The sequence below is a fragment of the Rhizomucor pusillus genome, assembly GCF_041956525.1.
Source record: "Rhizomucor pusillus strain CBS 183.67 unplaced genomic scaffold VTP01scaffold_19, whole genome shotgun sequence".
Taxonomy (NCBI): Eukaryota; Fungi; Mucoromycota; class Mucoromycetes; order Mucorales; family Lichtheimiaceae; genus Rhizomucor; species Rhizomucor pusillus.
The window spans coordinates 426,968-450,772 of NW_027192161.1; the positions used below are offsets into that span (position 1 = coordinate 426,968).

General features: G+C 44.7%; 11 protein-coding genes across 11 annotated transcripts; 7 read left to right on the forward strand and 4 right to left on the reverse strand.

Annotated features, from left to right (window-relative positions):
* Positions 1–1,048: 1,048 nt before the first annotated feature.
* VTP01DRAFT_4034 (uncharacterized protein) lies at positions 1,049–2,257 on the forward strand (the record flags this gene model as incomplete). Its single annotated transcript, XM_069382672.1, has 5 exons — positions 1,049–1,274; positions 1,516–1,624; positions 1,833–1,914; positions 1,960–2,137; positions 2,196–2,257. The coding sequence occupies 5 exons, from the start codon at positions 1,049–1,051 to the stop codon at positions 2,255–2,257; spliced, it is 657 nt and encodes a 218-aa protein (XP_069235968.1).
* Positions 2,258–2,889: 632 nt separating this feature from the next.
* VTP01DRAFT_4035 (uncharacterized protein) lies at positions 2,890–3,177 on the reverse strand (the record flags this gene model as incomplete). The annotated part of the gene is made up of 2 exons (XM_069382673.1): positions 2,890–2,999; positions 3,063–3,177. The coding sequence occupies 2 exons, from the start codon at positions 3,175–3,177 to the stop codon at positions 2,890–2,892; spliced, it is 225 nt and encodes a 74-aa protein (XP_069235969.1).
* A 69-nt stretch (positions 3,178–3,246) lies between these two features.
* Positions 3,247–3,693, reverse strand: VTP01DRAFT_4036 (uncharacterized protein; the record flags this gene model as incomplete). Its single annotated transcript, XM_069382674.1, has 1 exon — positions 3,247–3,693. One exon carries the CDS (start codon positions 3,691–3,693, stop codon positions 3,247–3,249), a length of 447 nt encoding a protein of 148 aa, XP_069235970.1.
* Positions 3,694–4,011: 318 nt separating this feature from the next.
* VTP01DRAFT_4037 (uncharacterized protein) lies at positions 4,012–5,539 on the forward strand (the record flags this gene model as incomplete). The annotated part of the gene is made up of 3 exons (XM_069382675.1): positions 4,012–4,241; positions 4,302–4,952; positions 5,014–5,539. 3 exons carry the CDS (start codon positions 4,012–4,014, stop codon positions 5,537–5,539), a joined length of 1,407 nt encoding a protein of 468 aa, XP_069235971.1.
* A 651-nt stretch (positions 5,540–6,190) lies between these two features.
* VTP01DRAFT_4038 (uncharacterized protein) lies at positions 6,191–8,265 on the forward strand (the record flags this gene model as incomplete). The annotated part of the gene is made up of 9 exons (XM_069382676.1): positions 6,191–6,420; positions 6,503–6,530; positions 6,595–6,645; positions 6,703–6,787; positions 6,860–6,926; positions 7,013–7,500; positions 7,569–7,754; positions 7,818–8,009; positions 8,069–8,265. The coding sequence occupies 9 exons, from the start codon at positions 6,191–6,193 to the stop codon at positions 8,263–8,265; spliced, it is 1,524 nt and encodes a 507-aa protein (XP_069235972.1).
* A 585-nt stretch (positions 8,266–8,850) lies between these two features.
* On the reverse strand, positions 8,851–13,473 carry VTP01DRAFT_4039 (uncharacterized protein; the record flags this gene model as incomplete). Its single annotated transcript, XM_069382677.1, has 4 exons — positions 8,851–10,104; positions 10,174–11,487; positions 11,548–13,339; positions 13,397–13,473. The coding sequence occupies 4 exons, from the start codon at positions 13,471–13,473 to the stop codon at positions 8,851–8,853; spliced, it is 4,437 nt and encodes a 1,478-aa protein (XP_069235973.1).
* Positions 13,474–14,259: 786 nt separating this feature from the next.
* Positions 14,260–16,015, forward strand: VTP01DRAFT_4040 (uncharacterized protein; the record flags this gene model as incomplete). Its single annotated transcript, XM_069382679.1, has 2 exons — positions 14,260–14,446; positions 14,520–16,015. The coding sequence occupies 2 exons, from the start codon at positions 14,260–14,262 to the stop codon at positions 16,013–16,015; spliced, it is 1,683 nt and encodes a 560-aa protein (XP_069235974.1).
* Positions 16,016–16,388: 373 nt separating this feature from the next.
* On the forward strand, positions 16,389–17,171 carry VTP01DRAFT_4041 (uncharacterized protein; the record flags this gene model as incomplete). The annotated part of the gene is made up of 6 exons (XM_069382680.1): positions 16,389–16,470; positions 16,532–16,617; positions 16,689–16,789; positions 16,861–16,888; positions 16,962–17,025; positions 17,095–17,171. 6 exons carry the CDS (start codon positions 16,389–16,391, stop codon positions 17,169–17,171), a joined length of 438 nt encoding a protein of 145 aa, XP_069235975.1.
* Positions 17,172–18,000: 829 nt separating this feature from the next.
* On the forward strand, positions 18,001–18,435 carry VTP01DRAFT_4042 (uncharacterized protein; the record flags this gene model as incomplete). Its single annotated transcript, XM_069382681.1, has 1 exon — positions 18,001–18,435. The coding sequence occupies one exon, from the start codon at positions 18,001–18,003 to the stop codon at positions 18,433–18,435; it is 435 nt and encodes a 144-aa protein (XP_069235976.1).
* Positions 18,436–19,546: 1,111 nt separating this feature from the next.
* Positions 19,547–21,805, forward strand: VTP01DRAFT_4043 (uncharacterized protein; the record flags this gene model as incomplete). Its single annotated transcript, XM_069382682.1, has 3 exons — positions 19,547–19,583; positions 19,646–19,694; positions 19,750–21,805. 3 exons carry the CDS (start codon positions 19,547–19,549, stop codon positions 21,803–21,805), a joined length of 2,142 nt encoding a protein of 713 aa, XP_069235977.1.
* Positions 21,806–23,274: 1,469 nt separating this feature from the next.
* VTP01DRAFT_4044 (uncharacterized protein) lies at positions 23,275–23,766 on the reverse strand (the record flags this gene model as incomplete). Its single annotated transcript, XM_069382683.1, has 1 exon — positions 23,275–23,766. One exon carries the CDS (start codon positions 23,764–23,766, stop codon positions 23,275–23,277), a length of 492 nt encoding a protein of 163 aa, XP_069235978.1.
* Positions 23,767–23,805: the final 39 nt, after the last annotated feature.

Below are 23,805 nucleotides of genomic sequence, written 5' to 3' on the forward strand. Positions count from 1 at the left end.
TTCCATTGTCTGAGGGATTCAGTTCGGGCAGGCAATAACTTACTACGCTACTGATATAGAAGGTTTACAGCCCAAATGCATATTTTTCAAGTCGAAAATGCTAGTAAGTGGTCCATTCATGCTATGTGACAACAATGAAAGCAAGACAGATTCTTTATATCCCACCCTTTGTTTGTTCAAGTGCCTATAATAAATTCGAAAGACCCTGTATTTACTACCGTTTGTAAGCACTTTGAATGATGAAATCCTCTCCGTCATACATTTCCACGTTTTCTTTCTTTTTTCTTCGTCTTATCTGTTCATGCGTATGGATCGATATAGACTTCTTAATTAGCAAAGCGATTAGTCTGTTCGACGGTGACTACTATTAGGATGGACACATTGGAAACATATCAATTGGTAGAAACCACATAATATGTTGCTTGATCATCGTTTTATAAGGATATTAACACCTTTAAAGTATATACAGTAACTTTTCATGAACAGGCATTTATGTCGCGAAAAGGTGTATACCTCGTAACCGACAAAGAACCAGCCGTGATGAAGCGCATGACTCTAAATAAGTTGCTTGAGTGGAATCATACACGAAAACACACATGTTACGAGGCTGGTGACAGATGACGTCTTTGGCAAGGCGTTGTCGCCAAAGGATCAAGTCTGATCTCTAGTCGGCATCGTTTACTGTTAAGGCTACAACGGTATATAACGACAAGACAGAGATCATCCCCTGAACAAGTGACAAGTTAATACAAGTCCTTTAAAAAGCATCCAGCAAAATCCACCCAGTCTTCGCTTTTTACGCTCTACTGTCCGTAAATCATTAATTGAACCAGAAGACTTTGATGCCGAAGCGCATGCAATCCTACTGACAATTGAAGCAATCTTTACAAATAGGTAATCCTTCATGAAACTCCTCATCGCTAATCTGATGTTTTGTAAAATGCATAGCCTAAACCTGCTACATACCAGGCTTATCCATCATCAACGAAGTTTATGAGAGGACAGCAGCTGTGTAGATGAAATATTGATCATTAGCGCCCTATTTCTGATGCATCGGGACTTAATCGAAGTCAAATGGCTCGAAATCGAGACAGCTGCAACCAAGCGACATAAATTTGATGGTGTTATATTCAGCGCTATGGCGCAAGGGAAACTGGCTACTATCATCATGGAATTTGCCAAGAGCCAGTGTACAAGTGAAAAAGAGGCAGCTCATAACAACACTTGTACCAATTCTCATATTGCTGTAGCTTTTCGAGAATTTGTCCACGTTGGCAAGGCTCCCTCAACGGCGTGGAGCGTGTGAATGTTTATCCATTGGCGTTCAAGCTATTGTACCTGTTACGCTGCCGTATCATCTATGCATCTCCTCTAATCTCAAAGTCCCTTTACATCTATACAAAGCGGATAGTAAAACATTTATTGCCCACTTTCTGTAACGCGAATCCAGTAAAATATTCAGGTCCTGATAAGTCTGTATCTGTCAATCCTCTAATATCACAACTTGTATTATAGCTTGTGGCGTATCATGGATAATATCGACGAGTTTATCAGACGTCAAGCTCTGTAGCTTCAATTTGTTCAATATCTCATCGGATGGAGGACTTCAAATGCAAAACTGGTTGTAAGTGGATACCAGTTGTTTGCGTGTATCCATGTGGGAAAGAAATGTAGGCAGCGTTTCAAGAGAGCTTGGCGCTTCAATTCGACCAACCTGGATAAAGGAATACATAGCTTCCGAGTGTAAGGCTCACAAGTGGAAATGTACACAGGCCTATGTATTATAAATGAGCTTTGCCGTATTCTCGTTGCTTAAATCAACTTGCCGACAGACTGGGTCCTCAGCATGCCCTTCAACTCCTCTCAATCGCTCGCATCTTTAAGAATATTGCCAAACTGAGTGCGTCGGTGTGGGTAAGCACATGATTATTGGCCATGTCTAATGACTTGACTACACAGATTCCCATGGCAAAGATATTGTGCATCTGCTCGGTCAACGATATACCTCCATCTGGTCTCTGCCTTGTTGGTGCTTCAGCGAACTCCTTGCCAGACCTGTTCAAACTAATAATTTTCTTTATCAGTTTTGTGTCTCGAAACCATCGGGTTGATCCTACCACCGTAGCAGCCAACGTTGGTCAGTCTGATATAGATGCTATTTAGCATATTGCTACGCAATGGAAACCGTATACTAGGATCATGGCATGAGATGCATTTCGGCCATAGATACAGTGTGCTCTCAAAGCCTCAAGCCTGAAGTTGCTCTGTCGTCCCTTGCGTATTATTTGCTCTAAGGCATTGCGAAATCTTTGCAAGCGTTCAGGAAGTCTGTCGAGATAGATTGATTGTGGATAGTCTTTGCGCTGACTGAGAGGCATCCAGTAGGGAAAAAGTTTGTGTAAGCGACAGAAGTCAGATTGCTCTTCCAACGAAACCGGTCGTCGCTTTTTGCACCAAACCTCCTAATCGCTCAACTTCTTTCTCTACGTATTCAGCGTCTATAGACGCTTTAACATAGAATTGCGTGCCATCCGGTCTCTAGCCCGCTTGTCTGCAAAGCAATGCACCTAAAGCCGCAATTGCCGTCACCGACAACATCCCCGAAGCTCTTGATATATGGAAGTATTGGAGATGGTACGTTTTTTGTACGAATCGGGTCGTCTTGAGGCTGCCATGGTGGACTTTCTTGGCTGGACAGAATGAATTGACTGGCAGACAGGATTCTTCTTTTCTTCTTGGCTCCTTTCTCCTGACGTTCGCTTAATAGTGGCTGACGTTTGGTCGATGGATGCCCTACTGTTGTGGGTTGCAGAGACCGTTTTGATATCACTGTGCTGCACCCGCGTTTCACATGTCTTCCCTAAGTTATCGAGAAACTGCAAACGTTCGTTATGCGAATTCAGGATAAGGAAACTCTTCCCTGCTGAACAAAATAATTAATAATAAGTCTGACTCGAGGCTGCCGGTCTCCGATGGTTTCGATGTATTTGTTATACCCTCTACAGTTGCATAACATATCTTCATTATCTGCACCTGGAAAACTTTCTGCATCCGATGCTTACCTCGGTCGATCAGCCATCGTTTGTCTATAAGTTCAACAGGTATGGCTCCTTCAGTCGGAAACAAATGATGGCATGGGAGCTTATAGATAATTTTGATGGTGCAATTGCAGTCCATTGCTGGACATTCGTCCAAATTACGCTTGTTTCTTGCATCAGTTTCGTAGTTTTTGATCTGATCAATTGCTCATTTTGACACAGGTCCGACAAGTTCAGCATGTCGAGGATTTCTAGCTGTGAAAGGATCTGCAGCTATTCTGTTCTTTTGCTGCGCGCGCCGAGTTTTGAGATGCTGTTGTTTCATGTGGCAATCGATTTGGTTGAATACGGTCTGCAAGTCACGGGAGTCACTGGCGGTTTCGATTACTCGCTTGAAGGAGCTGTGCGATGCTTCAACACGTCCAATCAACGAGATGCCCATATAGCAGTACTTTTCAGTATATGCTGCGATCCATTGCTCGGAGAACTTCATTAGACCATCTACATAGTTTTTTGCCATATTTGGCACATAGGCTGCATTTGCTGCTTCGTGGACATTTTCAAGTTCTTTTGGGCTATCGTCGATTTTGTTTGCATCTTTGAGCTTGATTACGGCTTTCTTGAATGCTTCGTAGTCATTGACCTTCGTGAACATCTTTTGGCAGTTTGTTTTGAGTTTGCTCTATTATGCCAGGTACAAAGCCTTTTGTCGGCAAGTGGGAAAATATCGTCGGCAGCTTTCATTAGTGCAAGGCAGTGATCTGACATGAAGACCTCAGGAGTGACACCTAAAGGTTGTTCTTCGCTTTCATTCCTCTCAGTATGATTTCCATCAGCTTTTTGAACGAACGTGTCAAGAAGAATATAGGAAGGTGTGCGCATATCAATTTTTCTTGGCCAGCGTCCAATATTTTCCAGGCTCTTTTCAGCGCGAGAAGAAAGATCGAAACCATAAGACATTGACCCTTTTGCAATGGCCCGTGAAAAGAAACGAGGAAGACCACCAGGTGGAAAGAACAAACCAGGACATCACGCCGGACGGCCAGCAAAGAAAAGGGCCGCGGAAGCGAGCGAGATGAAGTCATCCCCAGACACGATCATTGAGACAGCTACGGGTGGTGCCGCACTCGGCGCAGTTGACTCCTCCTCCTCCTCCAACCAAGCTGGAGAAAAGGTACAAGTACAAGAGCCAACAGCAGCAAAGTATGCTTTTATTTTTCTTTCGTCGATTTGAGAAGTTGTTGATTGACAAAGCAATGACAGTGCTCAAGAAGATGATCGAAACCGGATACGTAGCTTCCTGCGTGAGATGGTGGGGCGGATCACGGATGAAGGCGACGAAGGCGCACAACTTGGACAGCTTATGCAAGAACTGGAACGGAACTATGGCTCAAACGAGCAAAAAATGAATGATCCCAACCACAATAGCGTTAGGAAACAGAACAGCAACGTCCAAAGGAAAGATACGGACCAGACATCGAAGGAAAATCCAGAACAGTCAGAAGCAGCTACGCGACAAGTAGAAAGCAACAGCGCCAACTATCCCGAATCACAGCAACAACAGCAACAGCTACAACAAGAACTGCAGCAGCAGCAGCAGGAAACAAAGGCCAAAGAGGATGCGCAGTTAACCGATATGGAGCGATACTTTCGAAGCATTCAAAAGCGGCTTGTAGAACAGGATCTTCCAGAAGAATATGCAAAAGGCACATTCTGGGTCGAGCCTCCTTCACCGTACTTTGCATTGCGTCAAAACCCTCTGGACCCTACGATGCTGTATCGCCCGCGTGTATTCCTTTGGATGCCTCATCTGCTGGTGGAAAACAGACTGCGTTGTCCACAGTGCAATGCCAATTTGGAGAACAAAGGATTCAACAAGTGCCCACCGGCGAGAAGAGTTTTCGACATTGACAAGTAATTTTTTTGATGCGTATGGAGGAATGTGATGTGAAGTCTCACCATGCATTCCACTTAGCTGCTATTACATTATGTCCATGCGTTATCGATGCAGTAATTCGGAATGCGGCATATCCCTGAATGCACACGATCAGCGCGTGATGAACCAATTGCCACACTACCTAGCGGCCGAGTTTCCTGCATACCTAGCTCACAGATGCGCCATATCAAAAGATCTGGCGAACTTGTTGCAACCGTGTATACGAAACAACATGACCTTCGACAAATTTCGGCAGTTGCTCCATGAATTACATACTTTGCGGCACGGTAAACTGCAACTCCAATATTTGAATGCTGTGCTCTACAGATCCCAGCCTATCGACGCTTCAGCCGGGCCTGCACCTGCATTCTCAGAATTCAGCGATCCTGACGGATATTCTGGCCGTATACCTTCAACGGCCAAGTTACGCTTGGCGTATCAGGCAATAATGAGCTTAATTCAGCCATCTGGGTCGCCGGCAACGATCGACACTTCAGCTATGACGAGTGCATTGGAAGCTCAGGAAGATTCTGACGGCGATGGAGAGCATTCACTAGACGATTAGTTTACACAATCCACCCGATTTACATTACACTGTGGACCACACGAATTGCTTATCCTATATGTATATATATATATCGATTGTACATATACATAGTCGAGAGAAATGGCAGTAGTAATGGGATGTCAACAAAAAATTGAGATCCAGCTATGCAGTTTTTGTTCACATCTTCAGGGGTAAACTGAACTTTGTATGCGACCTCGGCTCTCGGCAGGAATCAGAGGTCGCTGGATAACTTTGAAACTTTTCCAAAGCATGATTCGCTGTTGAAACGGTCTCGAATGGATTCCATACATTAAAGACCAGAGCTTGCTACACAATTTGTTTTTCTCAAGACAGCATTTAGTCATCAGCATGCAACGGCTATGGCATCAATACACCATCGAACAATGAACTCATGCATTTGCTTACAAACCCAGTCCACAGAATATGTTAAGGTTACGTTTTTGATAGGTTTCCAAAAGGGACTGATAGGAGAAGAGTCTCGACGCGGCCGTCTTTCAGATATAAACCTATTGAATGCTTTGAAATGTGAAAGATCCTTTTCCCCTTCCTTCTGCTTTTCTTTGCGTCTGCTTTTTTTGTTCTTTCTTTCCTCTGTGAATTAATCAACTCCTGCTACCACACGTCTGTTGTATAGACAAGGCTCCAGTTATGAGCAAGACATTGAGGAGTACCACCACTTTTGAAGACATTGATCTTTCAGACAACAAGTTAGGAGCAGAGCATAAAGAATGTACAAGGGATGTGGAGCAACTGGATACACTGATTGACCCAGAGGAAGAAAAGGAGATCGTGCGCGCTCTGGACAGACGGATGCTTCCTCTGTTTTGCGTTTTCTACTTTACAGATTTCTTGGATCGAGCAAACATTGGAAATGCAAAGTATGTATTTAAATAACTTATTGAACTGCAAATATCGCAACTCTAACCCAAAACTTGTGTTCGCTAAATCGCATATGCTTAGACTGGGTGGTATACAGGAAGATCTAAAGGTTAGAGACATTGGTAGAACCACGAACCTACTTGCTCTGCACGTACTAATGCAAACGCTTGTAGCTGACTGCCTCCCAGCTGAGCACGGTCATATCTGCATTTTACATCACTTATGTACGCAGCAAAAAAGAGCATTGCTGAACAATACAATTCATTCATTTTTCAACCTAGATCTTATTCGAGATTCCGAGCAACATTGTATTAAAACGTACGAGCGCAACGATCTGGTTATCGAGCATAATGCTTGTATGGGGAGGTAAGTACTTGGCATTGAACTGTAGTTGGTACCTTTTGCTTAGCATACTTTTCTTTTCTATTGTTCGATCAGTAATTACTCTTGCCATGGGATTCATAAAATCCTTTGAAGGCTTGCTCGCAGCCCGGCTGTTACTTGGGTGAGTAGATATGCATGTGATCGGTGGCAGCATGAAACCGACTAACGCGAAGGACAAAAAATGATAACCTTATTTGTCATATACAGAGCCGCTGAGAGCGGGTATATTCCGGGTATCCTGTATCAAATGTCTCGAGTGTACAAACCTACCGAACTTTCATGCAGAATTGGTTTTTTGCTCTGCATGTCGTTCCTTTCTGGAATCGTGTCTGGACCCATTGCATACGGAACATCCTTTCTCGAAGGGCGCAACAACCTGTATGGCTGGCAGTACCTCTTCATCCTCGAGGGTGTGCCGACCATCGTGCTCAGCATCGTTTCGTTCTTTTTCCTTTTCGACAACATTGACCAGGTCAGCTGGCTCACTTCCGAGCAAAAACGATTACAACATGCACGCATGAAAGCTTCGCAGAGCAGCAGCGGCAGTCAGCATAAGGATGCTGGTGAAAAAATTACCTGGAGGACGTTTGCCATTGTCGTGTCCGATTGGAAGACGTACTGTTTTGCTTCCGTTTACTTCCTGCATGTCGTCAACTTTTACAGCTTTTCCATATTCTCGCCTGCTTTAATAGATGGTAAAAATCATCCGCTGCTACAAAGACACATGTGTATACTAAGTTCGCACTTTGCGTATATACGGCAGGCTTTGGCTTTCCTGTCCTCACGTCTCAGCTGCTAAGTGCTCCACCTAATCTAATATCTGCAGCGCTCGTACTTCTCGGTGGCTATGTTGCCGATCGATACAACAAGAGATCCTACATTATGCTCTGCGGATTTTCGACCATGGCAATCGGATACTTGCTGCTACTCATCCTGCATAATAGATGGGGTACGTATGCAGTACATGGATAAATGCAAGGCTATAGTGCATGAAGCTGACTCTATAAACCAGGCTTGTACGGTGCTATGTTTATCATTCCTATTGGCATGTCCTTGCAAAGCTCTGCGGTTGTTGGCTGGTCTCCAATCAACTATTACGATCTAAACGTGCGCGCAGTCGCCGTGGCAGCTATAGTCATGATTGGCAATAGCGGTGGAGTCGTTGCATCGTATCTCTTCCCTTCCACAGACGCACCGCATTACGGTAACTGTAAACAAATAGCATTCTTATCGAGATTTGGTTTTCTAACATCACGATGCCAGTCTTTGGAAACGCTTTTAATCTCGGCTGCGCTGCCTTTGGGGCAGTCATGGCTGCCGTCACTGGATTCCTTTTGCGCAAAGAAAATAGACGGCTCGATAAGTTAAGCCAAACGAAATATGCTAACAGCTTTGCAGATCCCTCCCAGGAGGAGGTAAGTCGCTTGATCCTTGTTTGGAGAATATTCCCAGTTCATTAACAAAGCGCTCTCGCCACAAAGGGATTTAGATTTTACGTCTAGGGTCTTGCACTGCTAGTAAAATGATACCATTATTATTAGTATTCAAGCAGGAGGCTAATTTACGTGCCTGTCTAATACATAGAGAAAAAAGTCGTAAATACATTGCGAGCATCTTGTGCATTGATAACTTTCTGTGCTTTCTATAGGAAGACTTGATGAAATCGCCCCTTCCAGCTAGATAAATATCCATCAGGAATATGAATTCGTTGGAACAAGTAGCTCAATGTTAGAAAAGGCATACATAGTCTTATTGTAATTTCATCAATGGATGAATTCAATTGGTGTGCAAGTTGCGGATACAGTACAAGGTGGTGGAGTAAACAATAGGAGCTATAAGAAAACGTGGTAAAGTAGGTAATAATCAACTAGAGTATTGACGCTGTTGAAAAATGGCATGACTTGGTCGTATACAAAGGGAGTTTAGGCAAAAGCATCCAGCCTGTGGAGTGAGCGAACATCTGGCATCTCGAAGCCCTCAAAGTATTTAAAGATCGTGAGTGAGAAGGTGTGGAGGTAAGTTGTCTGTCGTGCATTTCTCTGCGGCTAGTGATCACGTTCATCGGGAGGCAGCCAGCGACGCAGATCGTGAGCTTGCAGCTGCGTGTAAATATCGTGACCATCCCACATGATATCTTCATCGTCGTGTTCCTCGACCGGATGATGGCTTATTCTGCTGGAGCCAACAGATGGTGGCAGTCTTGCATTGTGTGTTACAACAATGCCAAAGTCATCGATAAATGCAGGGTTACCATAGTCGGCAGCAGCAGTAGCAGCGCTGCTGGGTGGGCTCAGTGAGGGCGTAGTGTTAGTCCGTTGCCGTGGATGTTTTCCTAGCATCGCGGGATCAACCTCGTTTGGAGTCTGGTGATTTCCCCGTTGTTGTGACATCGCAGTACCCAGCGACAGACTTCTCTGGAAATGAGCTGGTGATATGCCTCCGTAGTAGAAAGGATCATCGCTAAGCGGCGTACGCGGTGAACCCACCATGGATGTGTCGGGAGTAAGTTGATCGTCAGCAAACGGTTTGAGGCTTTCGGCGCTGCGACTCGGTCCTGCTGGAGGAGGTGGAGGTGGAGGAGACGAAGGTGGTGGAGACGAAAGTGGTGGAGGAGCTCTAGGTGAATTGATGATCATCTCATACGTCGCCTGCGATCTATATGAAGCAGCACTGGGAGCTGTGGAGATACTTTCGGCTCTGCTAACTCGATTGTACAACGGGACCACGTTGCGATATTGTCTACGGATAAATTCGCTGCTATCGCTGCTGGAGTTGCTGCTACCGGTGCTATAAGCAGAGGGAGATCTGTTGTAGGTACTACGAACACCGCCAACAGCGCTCAAGTTGGCACCACCTAGACCGCTGCGAACAGAAGATGCAGCGATGCTGTTGGAGGATTGCAGTCGCAACTGTGCCACAGCCAACTCTTGCGCCGCTGCTTGAGCCTGCATTTGCAATGCTTGGGTGCGCTGCTGACGAGCCTCGTATGCTTTCCGGTTAGCATGTACTGCATTCATCATGTTTGTCACAACGTCGGTGATATGCTTATAGCTCAACTCTGCAGATTGGCGCGCCTGTGTTTGCATCTGCAGCTGTGTCTTGACTCTACGAGTGTCACTGATGGAAGTAGAATGGATAATAAACCATTTCGTCTCGTTCTCGCTTTGAACCAAGCCCGCAATTGTCTGCTTGAGCTTTGACAGTTGGTGACGGAGGTCCTTTCGTGGCTTCGGCATATCGATAATGGTAGACCCGGACTGTATGGCAGACGCTAACGCTCGGAAGCCTTCAATGGTTATCTTTAGAAGAGGAAACAGTGAGATAAGCAAAGAAAGTAAAGGATACAAAAGATTTTGTAATTTCCATACCTCGTTGTCATCAATATCAATCGCCAGCAGGGTTCTGTTCTTCTGAAGCACAGAAGCCAAGATATTTGCGCCAGTATCTCCCATCTTTAAACCAGCCAGACCGATTCGTTCCAAGGATACGTTCCGTTTGAGACCTTCCAAAGCTTGTGAGATACCCTTGCTGATGTCCACAGTTTGCCTTTGACCAGCACTTTTCGGATTCTTGCAGCTCAGATTGAGTTCCTTGAGCACGGTATTTCTCTCCAACATGGATGCAAGCATACGAACAGTCTCCACTGACAGCTCAGTTGCACTGACCAGCAGCATATCGGACAAATCCAGCTTGACCAATATCTGGTTGTCTCGAAGACAATCAAAGAACTCTCGAAGCATGCTATCTTCCCACTCTGTTTCCGCCAGGGACAACGAGCATGGGCCTTCACCTTGCATGAATGCCGGGAAGAGCTTTGGCAAGTGCACTACATCCCGTGAGATAGGGTTTCCACCAGCACCGAGATGTACGCGCCGATTTCCAGATTGAGTAATCGCCATGAGAAGATCGCGCAAGTGTCCACCGTGCAATCCACAGTGGTCAACACGCAATACTTCAACGCTGTTGAAACACCGTCGCTGCATCCATCGACAGAGTGGAGTAATATCTGGTATCTTGCTATGGCTGAGGTCTAGCTCGCGTAGCGCCGCAGGATGGCTATCCTTGAGCAGCATGCTAAGCACGACTGGCACGTGCCCACGCATCCGAAACACTTTGAGATTGTTGCACCGTTCGAACAAGGATTCGACGAGGCCAGAGGAGATGGTGATAGGTTTATCGCTTGATATATCCAGATATTCGAGCCTATCCGGGCGATGGCTGAGGATAGATGACAGCAGCTGCTCAATTTGCTGCGATTGTAGGTTACAGTCATGGACATCAAATTCTTTTACGGTCTTTTTGACATGCAGGCTGGTAACAAAAGCTTGATGGTCGCCGTATGCCATTTTGTTTTTGCCCACATAGATACAGTCCAGCTTTGGAGATGGTGACTCTGGCGTGCCTTGCAGAGCTAGCGCTACAGCGCTCAACGCAGACGCTACTTTGACCGATGGTGAATGTCCCAGCTGGCAATTGGTCAAGTCAAGCGTGCGCAGTGTACGGCTGCTAAGGACGAGATCATATAGTTCTACAGCAAGAACACTGTTGTTACCGATATTTGGCTGGGATGCATCCTTTTGTCGGGTATGCAGTGAGATCGTCCAGCCATATTCTTGCTGAGGCATCCAAGATTCAATCTCTTGAAGTGGATGATCCGCCAGAACAATCTGCCGGAACACAGGCTAAGCAAATCACGACACAGTTTAGTCCTAGTTCGCATGCAATTACAGCTGGATACCTACGCAGGCCTGGAGACATCTGAGTATGGCAAGCAGCTCATATTTGCTGTATGTAGGTGCTGTTTCTTTGATTTCAGTAGGCGGCAGGAGAACAAAGCACTTTGCATTCAAAGGCCCAGAGATGTCATAGTCGAAGCGGGCCTTGTTCAGGTTAAGCGCTGCACAGTGCGCTTGAAGCACAATATCGAACTGCAGAAATTGTTCATCAAATTGCTCGTCTTCGATTTTGTTGGGTGCGCCTGCAAGCATATCTCTCCTCACAATAATTCCTTCTCTTGGTTCGATGTGGACATCTCGGAGATGCTGCGGCAACGTCAGGGAGTATGTCGGATAGGGTACCAATGTATTGACTGCTTGGCGAAGATACTGCACAATGTTTTCCGCAAACGTAGAGACGAACACAATCTGGCGCGAAGGCTTATCAACCTGTCTGACTATTAGCTTGACTGTATCGTCCTTGCCATCAAGTTCAATAGATTGGATAGCAAGCAGACCATGTCTATCTCTTTCCACGGTCTTGAGATATTTGTCATCCAAGCTAGCTGTAGACGCTCCACCCTGAGGAAGAATGTAAAAGCTGAATTTCCCGATCACGATCAGTACCGTAAGAAATACTTCTTTGGAAACGACGCCGTTGAGGTTACTTGCAGATCCAGAAGAGCTTGTAGAACTCGCAGTATTTTGTCCCTGCGATACCATTTTTAACCGCTTTTCCTTATATACAGCCTTGTAAACGACCATCCCGTCCAGCTGATCGTTTTGTTTACTTATACGTTCCATGGCTGCATACCGCTCTGACGAGGCCACCGTCGTAATAACGGGATGATGTACACGCACGATTTGACGCAGATGTTTTATCCATTGATCACATTCGTCGGCTGTATCAACAGTAAGCATCAGTGCAAGCGGTTGCTTTGTTTGAGGCTGCAGATGCTCGATCCGGAAGGAATACGGCTGGCCAATGACCTTGTGTACACCGTAGACATCCTCTAGATCTAGAAGAACTAGGTTTTTGTCGAATTGCGTAGGATGCGGCTTGGGGGAAAACAGGTCGACACCGCAGTTGCGAGCCTTGGCAGCAGATTTGAATTGGAGGATGCATGTGTTCATGAGAACAAAGTATGCCTTCTTGCTCTTTTTGGTTAACATTAGAGCATGCTTAGAGCTGTCAGGTCTGTTGTACACGGCTTCTCCGGCATAGATAACCTTGGTAATCTGCTTGTTTCTCTGATACTCTGTATTCATTTGTTCAATCGTTTCTGTATTGGGAGGAAACACAGGTTTTGCAGTAGGGGTAGTAGTTTCGTCGATAGCGTTTGGAATCTGGCCCATATATGGAGGAGGCGAATAATCATAGTCGTTATTATCGCTTAGAGCGGCTGAACTTTGAAGGTATACTGCATCGGCAGGCATGGGTGCATAGCTATCTGGAGGAGTCAAGGGATATTGTCGCCGTGAGCCTGAAGATTTTCGAGATGCTGACGATGCTGATACAGGAGGCATATTGTCTGTATAAGAGTGCTGTAGTTCGGGATATGTATCACATTCTTCTTCAAGAAACGAACGCTGCGATGCATCAAAGGATCCTCGCGGCGGTGGATTCAGGGAAGCTGCTGGCATAGGCGGGACAGGTGACTGCGATCGATTGTAATAAGCTCCTGCTGCTAACGATGGTGCTCTAGAGTGTATCGAGGATGCTGATGATAAGGACAGGGACGAGGATGCTGAGTTGATGGATATCATGGACTGTGATGATCGCGTGGATCTCCCAAACAAAGGGGTTCGCATCAGCGGTCTATCGAACTAAAATGTTAAGCGTAAACATCTTTGCAGCAAGCTCTGTGAATGTTACCTTTTTGGAGAGGACGGTTCGATTTGCTGGGTAGTAGCTACTGGATTGCTTGCTACGATACCACCAGCGTCTTGCATAGATGAAAGAAAATAGAAAGAAAGAAGAGAAGAAAAAGAGGCAAGTGAAAGCCAAATAGTCGTCCCAGAATGGAATAGAGCAAAAACGTGCCCATAATTATTCGTTTCGCAGTAATCCAATTTCTTGTGTTGCAGTGGGTATTCGCCACACTAAAGTAGTGGTTCTTTATAACAGTGGGGGAAACGGGTGGGCAGCACAGGGCCAATCATCGCTTCGAATGCTCCCGCATGCATCTTTGGAGACAATCCCGTCAAATTTGTCCCGTCGCACGTGGCTCACTTTAGTGCCATTGTAGACTTCCAGGAACTCCCTCAATACGATATATGCAATCTCATCTAGCTGTCGATGCAAAGCAATAGACAATGTATAAGCAGTAACAAATAACTTTAAATCATTCAATAACCTCCTTTTTGCATTTGAGTTTTCGCATTCATTCCATTTGATTTTTCCTAAAGAGCCGAGATCAGCACACGTGGATCGAACACTGCACTCCGCATCCATGGCTTGTTTTCGGTTAATCTTATTTAACCACAATAAGCAAGATATACACTTTTTCCCAAAAGTAATGTCGCATTTTGTGAAATTTTATAGTACATTTATACACCAAAACGACAAATTGCAGCGACATTAATGTTTGGAAAAAGTGTACTATTCGTATACAAGATCTGCACAGTTGATGGATCCTGCATGTTCTATGTACGTTTTTGACAACATCCAGCGAATCAACGAATGCAAGCTCGGGGATCTGGGAAACTTTGAGTAGATGCAAATAGGACGCGGATCGTATGAGCGATAAGACTGCTGCTAGCACTACATATTTGCATTTGAAATCCTGGATTACAGCAGCAACAGTGCTGCGCGGCTCAGGTGCAGCAGTAAGGATGACTTTTGTTGCACAAGTTGTCAAAACGCCGCTGCCCCATCTTCGATGCCAATTTGGAACGCGTATGGGATCTCGGCATAATTCAAAAAGTTAGCCTCACAATTCATTGATCTCATCCACATTCTGAATGAATATGTTGCTAAACGTATCTTTCATGCAAAGGTTGCGTTTGGGATGCCAGTTTTTTGGAGAATGAGCTGGCCCAACTTGCTGAGGACCATCCTTTACGTCAATGGGGACCGCAGACTACAACTGAATCCCAACATGCCGAATACACTACAGTTGAAGACAGCGAAGAAAGCTCACAAAAAGCAGAGAGACCTGAGATACCGATCGATTTTGAAATCAAATGGGAAGAACACGAAGAATCTGGAGACAAGAATGACGTTACAGACCGCGTTTCGGACAGCCACGACGCACAAATTGATTCAACACTTTTGAATAAGAATGATATTGCCCAAAATTCCACATCTCGAGAACACGCTAGTTCGTTGGTTGATGTATCCGAAGACCGTATGCAAACAAAGGATATAATTCAGGGCGATACCCGACAAGATGACGGCCCGAAAGTAGCAAGCGCCGATTCAGGAGATCATCGTATGGAAAACCATATTGAGCAGGATGTCAGATGTCCGCCGTCTAGCAACAATCTTGAAGCAGAAAGAGACTTGGACTCAAAATCCAGGATAAGCAACATGGAAGAATTGAGTAAACAGGAACAAATCAGGAACGAAAGAACCATGCAGCTCATAGACAACAATGCAGCGATCACCGACAGGTCATCAAAATATGATGAACAACACAATCAGTCCATGAGAGAAACCAGTAATTGGAACGATGATGGTGATAGCGAATACGGTACCGATAGCGACGATGGATCGGTAGAACAAGTGACGATCAGTTTAGCATCACTCATGCAAAGCAAAGAGAATCATGAAAAGGATCGACATGAACCGGAAACCAAACCGGAAGTTATTGAATGTTCTTTGACGGATCTCGTGCTAGGAACCAAAAGTGCAACTATTCGGAACATATTGGCCCGGTGGAAAGGACAGCCGACAGAGGAAGCTAGCATAAATGCAACGAGATCTGATGATAAAAACCACACGCAAGAATCGTTGGAGAATGGTGCTACAGAATCCGACAGACAAGAGAACCAAGACGTCTCGCAAACTACAGAAGATGATACAAAACCAACAACGACGTCGAATTCGTCTAGCATCGAAACGAAGAGGTTTTCTTTCGACAATGTTGATCTCCAGGAGAAAATGAAAACGAAAGCGGAGAAAATATATTTGTTGCAGAAGAAACTAAATGCATATGCACCTTCGTTCGAACCATTCAATGCAACCACCCGTGACCCTTACGAATTTTCACCTGACGAATATTACCAGCCGTACAGCAATGGGTACTCTGCTCGCGTTTCTGATGCTGATGTAGACAGTTCACCAGTTCCTTCCACGACAAACTTTACAACGGAGCATTCGCAGCCGGAGTACAATGGTATCCATGAATACGAGAACACAGGGCAGAGTCCGTCATATTTCTCACCGGTGGTAACTGATTCCAGACCTGTAAATCCATACGCTAGCGGTGGCGAGCACTCGAGACAAGTTACCACTTACACGGTGAATGGTACCGTGTACTTCAAACAGTAGATCCAAATTACTACCAAACCACAACTGCCCAAACCGAAATACCCTACCCATGGATGAACTGAGCTGAAAAAATAGTAATAAAATACAAAGTTCAGTATTACATGCACTCATGGTTGCGCCTATTATTCTTGCAAATCATTTAGAATGGGACTTTACCAAGCAGCACCGATGCTGTCATGATCGCGTTCATCCTAACTAAACTATAATAAATGTAGAAATGGCTTCTTTCTCGATAGCAGGAAGAAATTACTCTGCCTGCAGATGGTGAAGATGATATAGAAAAATTCGTCTGCTGACGAGTATCGATTGTCGCACAAGGCCCAGCAGCAATTGTACTTTACACTCTCTTTTTCTTTTTAAACAGATCCATCGCATGGAGACAGTACATTCCATCGCTCAACAGACGAACCTCGCGACCTTGCTCGGTCTCCATCTTGTATTTACTACTACTGATAGTTGAAAGTGCTCTTCCGACTGATAGCATCACATAGGGACTCGCTCTCTTTGGAAGTCTAGCTTCGTGCCCAGTCTACAACCTGCCAATCTACTTCTTTGGCATATGGGCCTACAACTACCACGAATCTAATGCACCGATAAAGACAGTAAGCGTCAAGGCACCAGTAGACACCATGTATATATTCAGCATGGCTAAAACAACAACATTCTCCTCCAGTTCACGGGTGTGTTGGCACTTAGCATCGTTCTCGACGTCGTATGGTTCAGTTTGCACGGCCACAACCCTTACAACGAAAGTGGATTTACTTTTAGTATGATGTAAGCAAAGGGAAAGAAGGAAGCGCAAGTCAAACGACATCGGTTCACTGACGCGTCTAGGGATTTCTCAGCATGAATATCATTAGTCTGATCGGCAAGGTAAGCCCTGCTCCTCTTCCCCTGCGGAATCCATGCTGGCTCCTAACATGACACCCACATTGATTCTATATAGCCTATTACGGTGTTTGCCGGCATCAATACCATACAGAGCCGTGGCGATACTTTGCATGTTGGCGGTAAGTTTCTAAAACCGGGGCTTCGCGGTTTGATGTGTCCTCCTAAATATTGCTGTCTTTCTTCACTAGGATGGTCCGAGGCACCAGGTGCTTTCCCCGGCGCATACCAAACTGTACGGGATGGCAACAATGAAGATTATGCCTGAACATACAAATAAATAAAAGGACGACAATTGGTCTTGCATATTATGTACTAGAGCGCAAAAAAATCTATCTTTGTATGCTGCGTCTAACCCCTCACGAAGACTAGTTTTACCTCACGATGCAGTTTGTCATTGGAGATTTCTTTGGGGTACTTCTTTTAAAGTTTACGGTGGTAACTGTCGCCTCTCCTTGTTTCCTGAGCTTAGAAATGCCCATTAAGATGCTGTGCAGACGCTTACAGAAGGATGGCGTATGGACGTCGTCCAACAGAGAATATTCAAAGATGTCGTCGCAGTGCAAAGTCATCTAGCTAGTAATTATTTGCAAGACTGAGTTAGAGATCCAAGGTAGAATGTATGCAGAAAATACATTTTAAACTTGGATTCGGGCTGTGCAGAAAAAACGAATAAGTCTGTCGGTTTGGTGGTAGTAGTAAGGACAAAGAAAGCAATCCCCTTTCCCGCCTCTCCGTCGTCTTAATCGTAATCCAAGATACTAAATATATAACAAAGATAATGGCGTGTGTGTCTTTGATGATGTACTGTATGTAGTGGAAAGCATAATTGTTGTCATGCATTCCCCGCTTCGTCTTGGCACAAAGAATGCAGGGCGAGCTTGGACTATCCTGGGCAAAACCAAGAGATTTTGGGGGCGGAGAAGGGAAAAATTAGATATTTTTAGATATGGCGCTGCATACGACAAGTCTTTTAAAAGGTAAATGTGTCGATCTCCAAATGTTTATTTTTAGCTACGATCCGGAATATAAAAGGGAGGACATGCCACACCAACCCGGCCTGTATTTTTCACACAACCAACAACAACAATCTCAAAATGTCTATAATTCTCGACAACGCTGCCCACAACAACACAATTCTTGTAAACTCAAAGAAACGCAAACGAGCAGCATCTCTACGTGTCAGATTCTGCGTACAACAGCCCAAGGTTGCTTATACATACTCTCAAACGGATTATGATCGGAGCGGTCTGTTCTCTACCGATGCTATTCGCAGCATTCCAACGCCCGTGATTGTTACTTTGTCCGTTATACCACCATCGGAAACTTCCACAGTTACCTCATGCGAACCTCCAAAGAAACGAAAACAACCACCTAAATTAAAAATCGACACAAGCAATATACATGGCCCATTGTTCTTTACAAGCATGACAACGAACCACCAGTCAAGCAAATCGCCCATTGTAGAAACTGAAGACCAACAAGACCAAGAGACGCGTGAAAATACAAAGCGCAATCGTCACTTGTTGTAGATACCTATATACCACCTGAAAAGTTTACCTCTTGTATATACCCTGTTTTCACTACATACATAAAAAGGCATATTCCCATACACATATAAATTTAAATTCATAATTTCCAATCAATCAGCAGCAATGTTTACTGACAGAAAATGTATCCAGATTTTTAATGATTCGGCCTTTTGTCTATTTTGTTCATTTGTATTCGCTCACGGTATTGCTTCATACGTCATCGATAATCGTACAAAGCCGTTCCACCGAGCGAACGGTTGAGGCGGCCGGGCAACAGTGTCTTTCAGATAATTAGGCGTCCATAAATGCTTTGGAACTGCAGTTATAGCGTTGGAAAGTGTATTGTATAGCTGGCTCTGCGTAGTTAGTGAACTGGCCACAACAGTCGATTAATAATTTTCGCGAGTAATACATAGTGCGACAATGCCCCAGTTTTTAAGAGATCAGATCATGGAAGATAATTTGCCACGAGCTATAGTTTGGATACATCGTCCTTGTAACTTGCTTCTGGAAAACTTTTTGCCTGAGAGCGGAAAAATGTCGTGTTCGCGAACATATTTTTGTCTTCAGATCTCGCAAGGGCGGTATGAACAACCTGATATTCAATCTGCGACAACATCCCTTGCTTGTCAACGTAAATGTCGTTCCGAGAGATATGTTGCCGTAAATGCTTATTATCCAATCAGAATGATATTTTCCAATTGTTTTCTTTAGACAAGGATGCAGCAGATCATGCATTTTGTGATTCCGCAGAGACTAGCTCTTTTTTTTTTCAGAGATTTGCCGGAGGCGTATTTTCCCAAACATTCCTTTAGATCGAACCAAAAAATCATTCATACAAGCATTCAGATGAGAACTTGTTCTGGATCCCCGATACACATTTAGCATGGAATCGAACATAGACAGTTGAAAATATCTCGCGCTTTTTCCATCATTATCGGATAGCTTTCCTTGATACACACACTTCCTCTTGGAAATTTTGAAAGTTTCTTGGCAAAAGGGCGCACTTTCGGCCCTAATTTCATTGGAGCTGAGCTACAAGGTTATTATCAGATCGAAAATGACACCCATTTGGACACAACCCGGGTTTTGGTAGCATTTGTCATGCCTCATGCCAAACAGCAAGGGAAAAAACGTACCCTGTGAAGGTAAGACTCATTTGTGTAAAATGGTTGTGTCTGCAACGAGTGCCAACGCCTTTTCTTTATAGGTTGCCGTGAACGGAAGAAGAAGTGCAGTGCCGGACAACCCTGCGATCGGTACGTATGCATTAGCTTATCTATAGCAATGTCTAACTCTATCGATCTGCAATAGGTGCAAACGACTTGGAATTGAATGCCATTACCTTAAACAGACAGCGCCTCCGGATATTGACTATGTGGATCTCGTAAACAGCAAGGAATTGGAGAACGATATCCAACGTCTGGATGTACTGATGGCAACTTTGGAAAGCGAATTACAGCAAGTCAAAGCATCCTCTTCAGCACCCGTTATTATACCTCCAGATGGGCTACTTTACGAATCAGTGTTTTCGGACAGCGAGGATGAAGATGACGAGGCGGCATGTGAGAGCAACAGCTGTGCATCTCTGACTCCAGCATCGTCTTCCACCGATTCTCACAGCCTGGTTGCTGACAAACCACAGTCTGATCCGCAGTCCGAAAAATCCAAGTGGCAATTGACTGTGACGAGAAACGGATTCCGTATCGATACAAACATCAAATCGTACAAAGAATTGATGGAACAGTTGGAATCTTTGTATCGCAATCCTGCTCTTCTCGGAGAGAAGTATCTTCCAATGTTGAAGCGGCCAAAAAATTTGCAATCCGCGATTGTGCATCGATTCAGCCTGAGTACAGGGTTACGACGAGCGTATTTTCGAGCCATTACCCAGTGCATCAAGTTCTCCAAGCAGCAAGAAAGCGATGTGTACTACTACACTAAATTCCACGAGAATAGTGCGCGAACACACAGAATATTGGATGCATATTTTTCATGCCAGTTTTTCGATGGCATCATTTTCCATCGACCGACATTCTATCGTCTTTTCGTTGATGAGAGCAGTCCAGATTCATCACCTTCTGTGTGTGCACTCGCGGCCGCTGCTTTGACCCAGCGATGCTACCATGTGCGCGGTTTCCTGAGTGACGAAGAAGCCGAGTATCTGCACATATATTATTACGAAAGGGCGCGCCAGCTTGTGGCTTCTATGTTCGACGAGATTTCAATCGAAATGTTTGCTACATTTGTCTCGATGAGCCGCTATAATGCCAATCTACAACGACCAGATCAAGCTGAAAAATATTGGGATTACGCTTTGCGTATGCGACATCTAATCGCGGACGAATACATACCAGCCGAGCGGTCGACAAAAGATCCAACTGAGCGGGAGCTGTTCAAACGATTGCATATGGGCTTGTATTTCGTTGGCCGTTTTGTGGATTTTACGAGGAACCGCCGAGGTGTGCCACAGAATCCGAAACATAAGAAACGGTCTCCCGAACGGTGCCTGATCAAAGACCTGTCGAAAGCCATCTCTAGATTGCAATGCATACCAACAGCTTTACCTGATGAACCTCCGAGGACTATCCGCGCCATCAACAAAGACATATACGCTGCTCGTCTAAATACCTGCATACACAACTATCGATCAATGACTCGTTTCGGCGATGACGATAGCATACCTTTGGCTGTAATGACCAGCGCGCAAGAATCTTTGGACGCATGCTACTACAAATCTATACCTGATGATTATCGACTGAATCCAGAAATCTTTGAGAAGCATGTATCGGACAAAGAGTTCCAGAAACGGCTACGCAGTGACAAGAACCTATGTCACGAGACGATCGCACTCGCAATCACTTACTACCAAACAATCATCACAATCCATGAACCATTTTTGCAGCCACTTCCACCACACATCAGTGGAGCTAACCAACCTGAACTTGGTGAATATTTTACAGACGAAGATGTCACGAACGAGAAAAGCGTGTTTTCAATTCGGGCGCAGGATATCTGCTTTCACGCCGCGCTAGTTTTGATACGACTTTTCGAATACTTTGTTTCAAATCCAAAGATACGGTGTGGCTTCCATGCTATCATGCCATGTCTAACTACAGCTTGGGATGTCCACCTACGCAATGCTTGTTTGGGCTTGAAGAATATCGACCAACCAAACGACTATGTACCTACAGAGTTAATCAAGGTCTCCCGCGACTGCTTGCTGCGCTGTTTACGCATAGTGCAAAACGGATACAGCTACAACGCCGTGGAGCAACCCTTATGGCAACACTTTCAGAAACTCGAAAACGTTTTCATGCAGGCCATGTATTCAGTTCAAGCCTCAACGTCTTACGGTCTGGAGACGTGATGTCCTCCTTTGTTCTGTTTTCTATTCCTTGTTCTTTCCACCGACACACTCGCATGCATTTTCACCCTTCACCGTTCATATATCTCAGCACTTTGCCTCTTCCTTTCACTTGTACTTTCTTTCTGTATCACGTAATGTAATGTATTGTATACCTATATCTGTCTTGTCTAATATATTCGGCGAGGACTATCGTCGTTTAACATATATGATTGGATATGTCGGTTGTTGAGTCTGAATACATGACTGCAACAGTCAGTTGTACTTTACCAATGAAAATGTTGCATTAATCGATTACTATCAACGTTGCAATGGAAAGTTTCCACAATGCAGCAACTCCGACATGATCTGAAAGGTATAAAGAGGAGGATATCCAGAGTACATCAATGCTCCTCGTCCTCTCATGCCTTTTGGCTAAGATCAAGTGTAGTATCTGTTCTTTATAGTTTAGCAACTATAACGAGGAACATTGTTCCTCATGTTGTTGCTCTTATCTTTTCCGCCCGGTCTCCTGTGCGCTGGCTTGCCATCACGGAGGCCACTGGTGCCCACAACCTTACACTCCAGTTGTGCGACGCCGACAAACTAAAAATGAAAATGAAAGAGGGAAATACAGGTGTAGGGGAAAGAGCTCTTTGTTAAAAGCTTAATTCGTAACTCATGTATTGTCCTTACAATATTAAATAGTGTCTATTTAGTCCCTTTATAAGATAGACACTACAATTAGTAGCTTGTAGTCACGTGTGCTCGCTACAGATGTTATGTCTTGTGGTGGACAACGCAGTAAGAAACGGACAACAAGAGTACAGTGAAACTGTGTCCGATCTTTTAATTCTGAAAGACAGAACAACCTGGCATCTTCCTACAGATCAGGGCTATTCATACCAATGATCCGTTTATCAAATACTTTGAGAGATTATCAAGATGGTCCGGTTCCATGAGTTGGTCCAGGCCGAACTCAACTTCTGTTTCTAAATAAGCATTCTATCGTTCCTATCAACGTATGTACTTGCGGAATGAATGAGAACAAGCGTTGGTAGACCCCTGAGCCAACTTCAGTGTGTTGTCAGTAGCCTTTGATCGTGACATTGAAGTGCATGTTTTAAAACTTCTTAGTCACTTACAAAACGGCTGCTTCCGGACATATTGCTGAGACTCTCGGAATACATAACAGAGCTTATCGAGCTTGTTTATAAAGGAGATGGTAGCAATGTCATCGCAAAAGAGCATATATAAGCAGCAAAAGACAATTGACAAAGGTCAGCTTGTTTTTGTGTTAAATCTGCTAGCGTGTACTGCGTTTCAGACGAAGGAATGTACATCTTGATCCTAAAGAGATGACGAACATATCCACAAACTGCCAAAGGCATCATAAGTTCCCCAGTTGCTATCAATTATTTTCGCGATGCACATCTTTCAAGGCTCCAATACAACAGACCAAAGAGTCATTGAAAGTTTTAAATGATTTATTTTTATTTACATGGCTCCGAGAGCTCTGCACTTTGCAAAGCTCTCGGAGCCGCTCGCCTTGCGCTTAGGGTGGCACGAAGGAGAGCTGTATCTCTGTTCTCCCTCAGAGGAAGAAGCTTCTTGAAGTACTTCTTCCCTTGAGGAGAACAGTTTTTCTCCTTATCGCCTTCTTGAAGGCAGCCGACGATGTCGGCGAATTCCTTCCTGGTGGGATGGTCCTTGCTGTTGGTTACTCGAGTAGAGGACTTCCTGGCTTGAATGATATCTCGGGTATGTTTGGGGATATTCGCTTTGATGTTGTCAAGGCATTCAATGATATTTGGGGGAACGTTCAGAGGAACAACCACGTTTCGGTCAGGATCGTATACGGTTTGGTACAGGAAGGTTTCGTATGCCTTGTGGAAGTCATCAGCGTAGGTTGGTCTGTTCTTTGATTTGCCAATGCGCCGCAGGTACTGCAAGTGCTTTTCAGTATCTTTGTGAGCAATAAGCATCCAATGGGCACCTTTGATACCAATGCTAGGCAAAGGGTC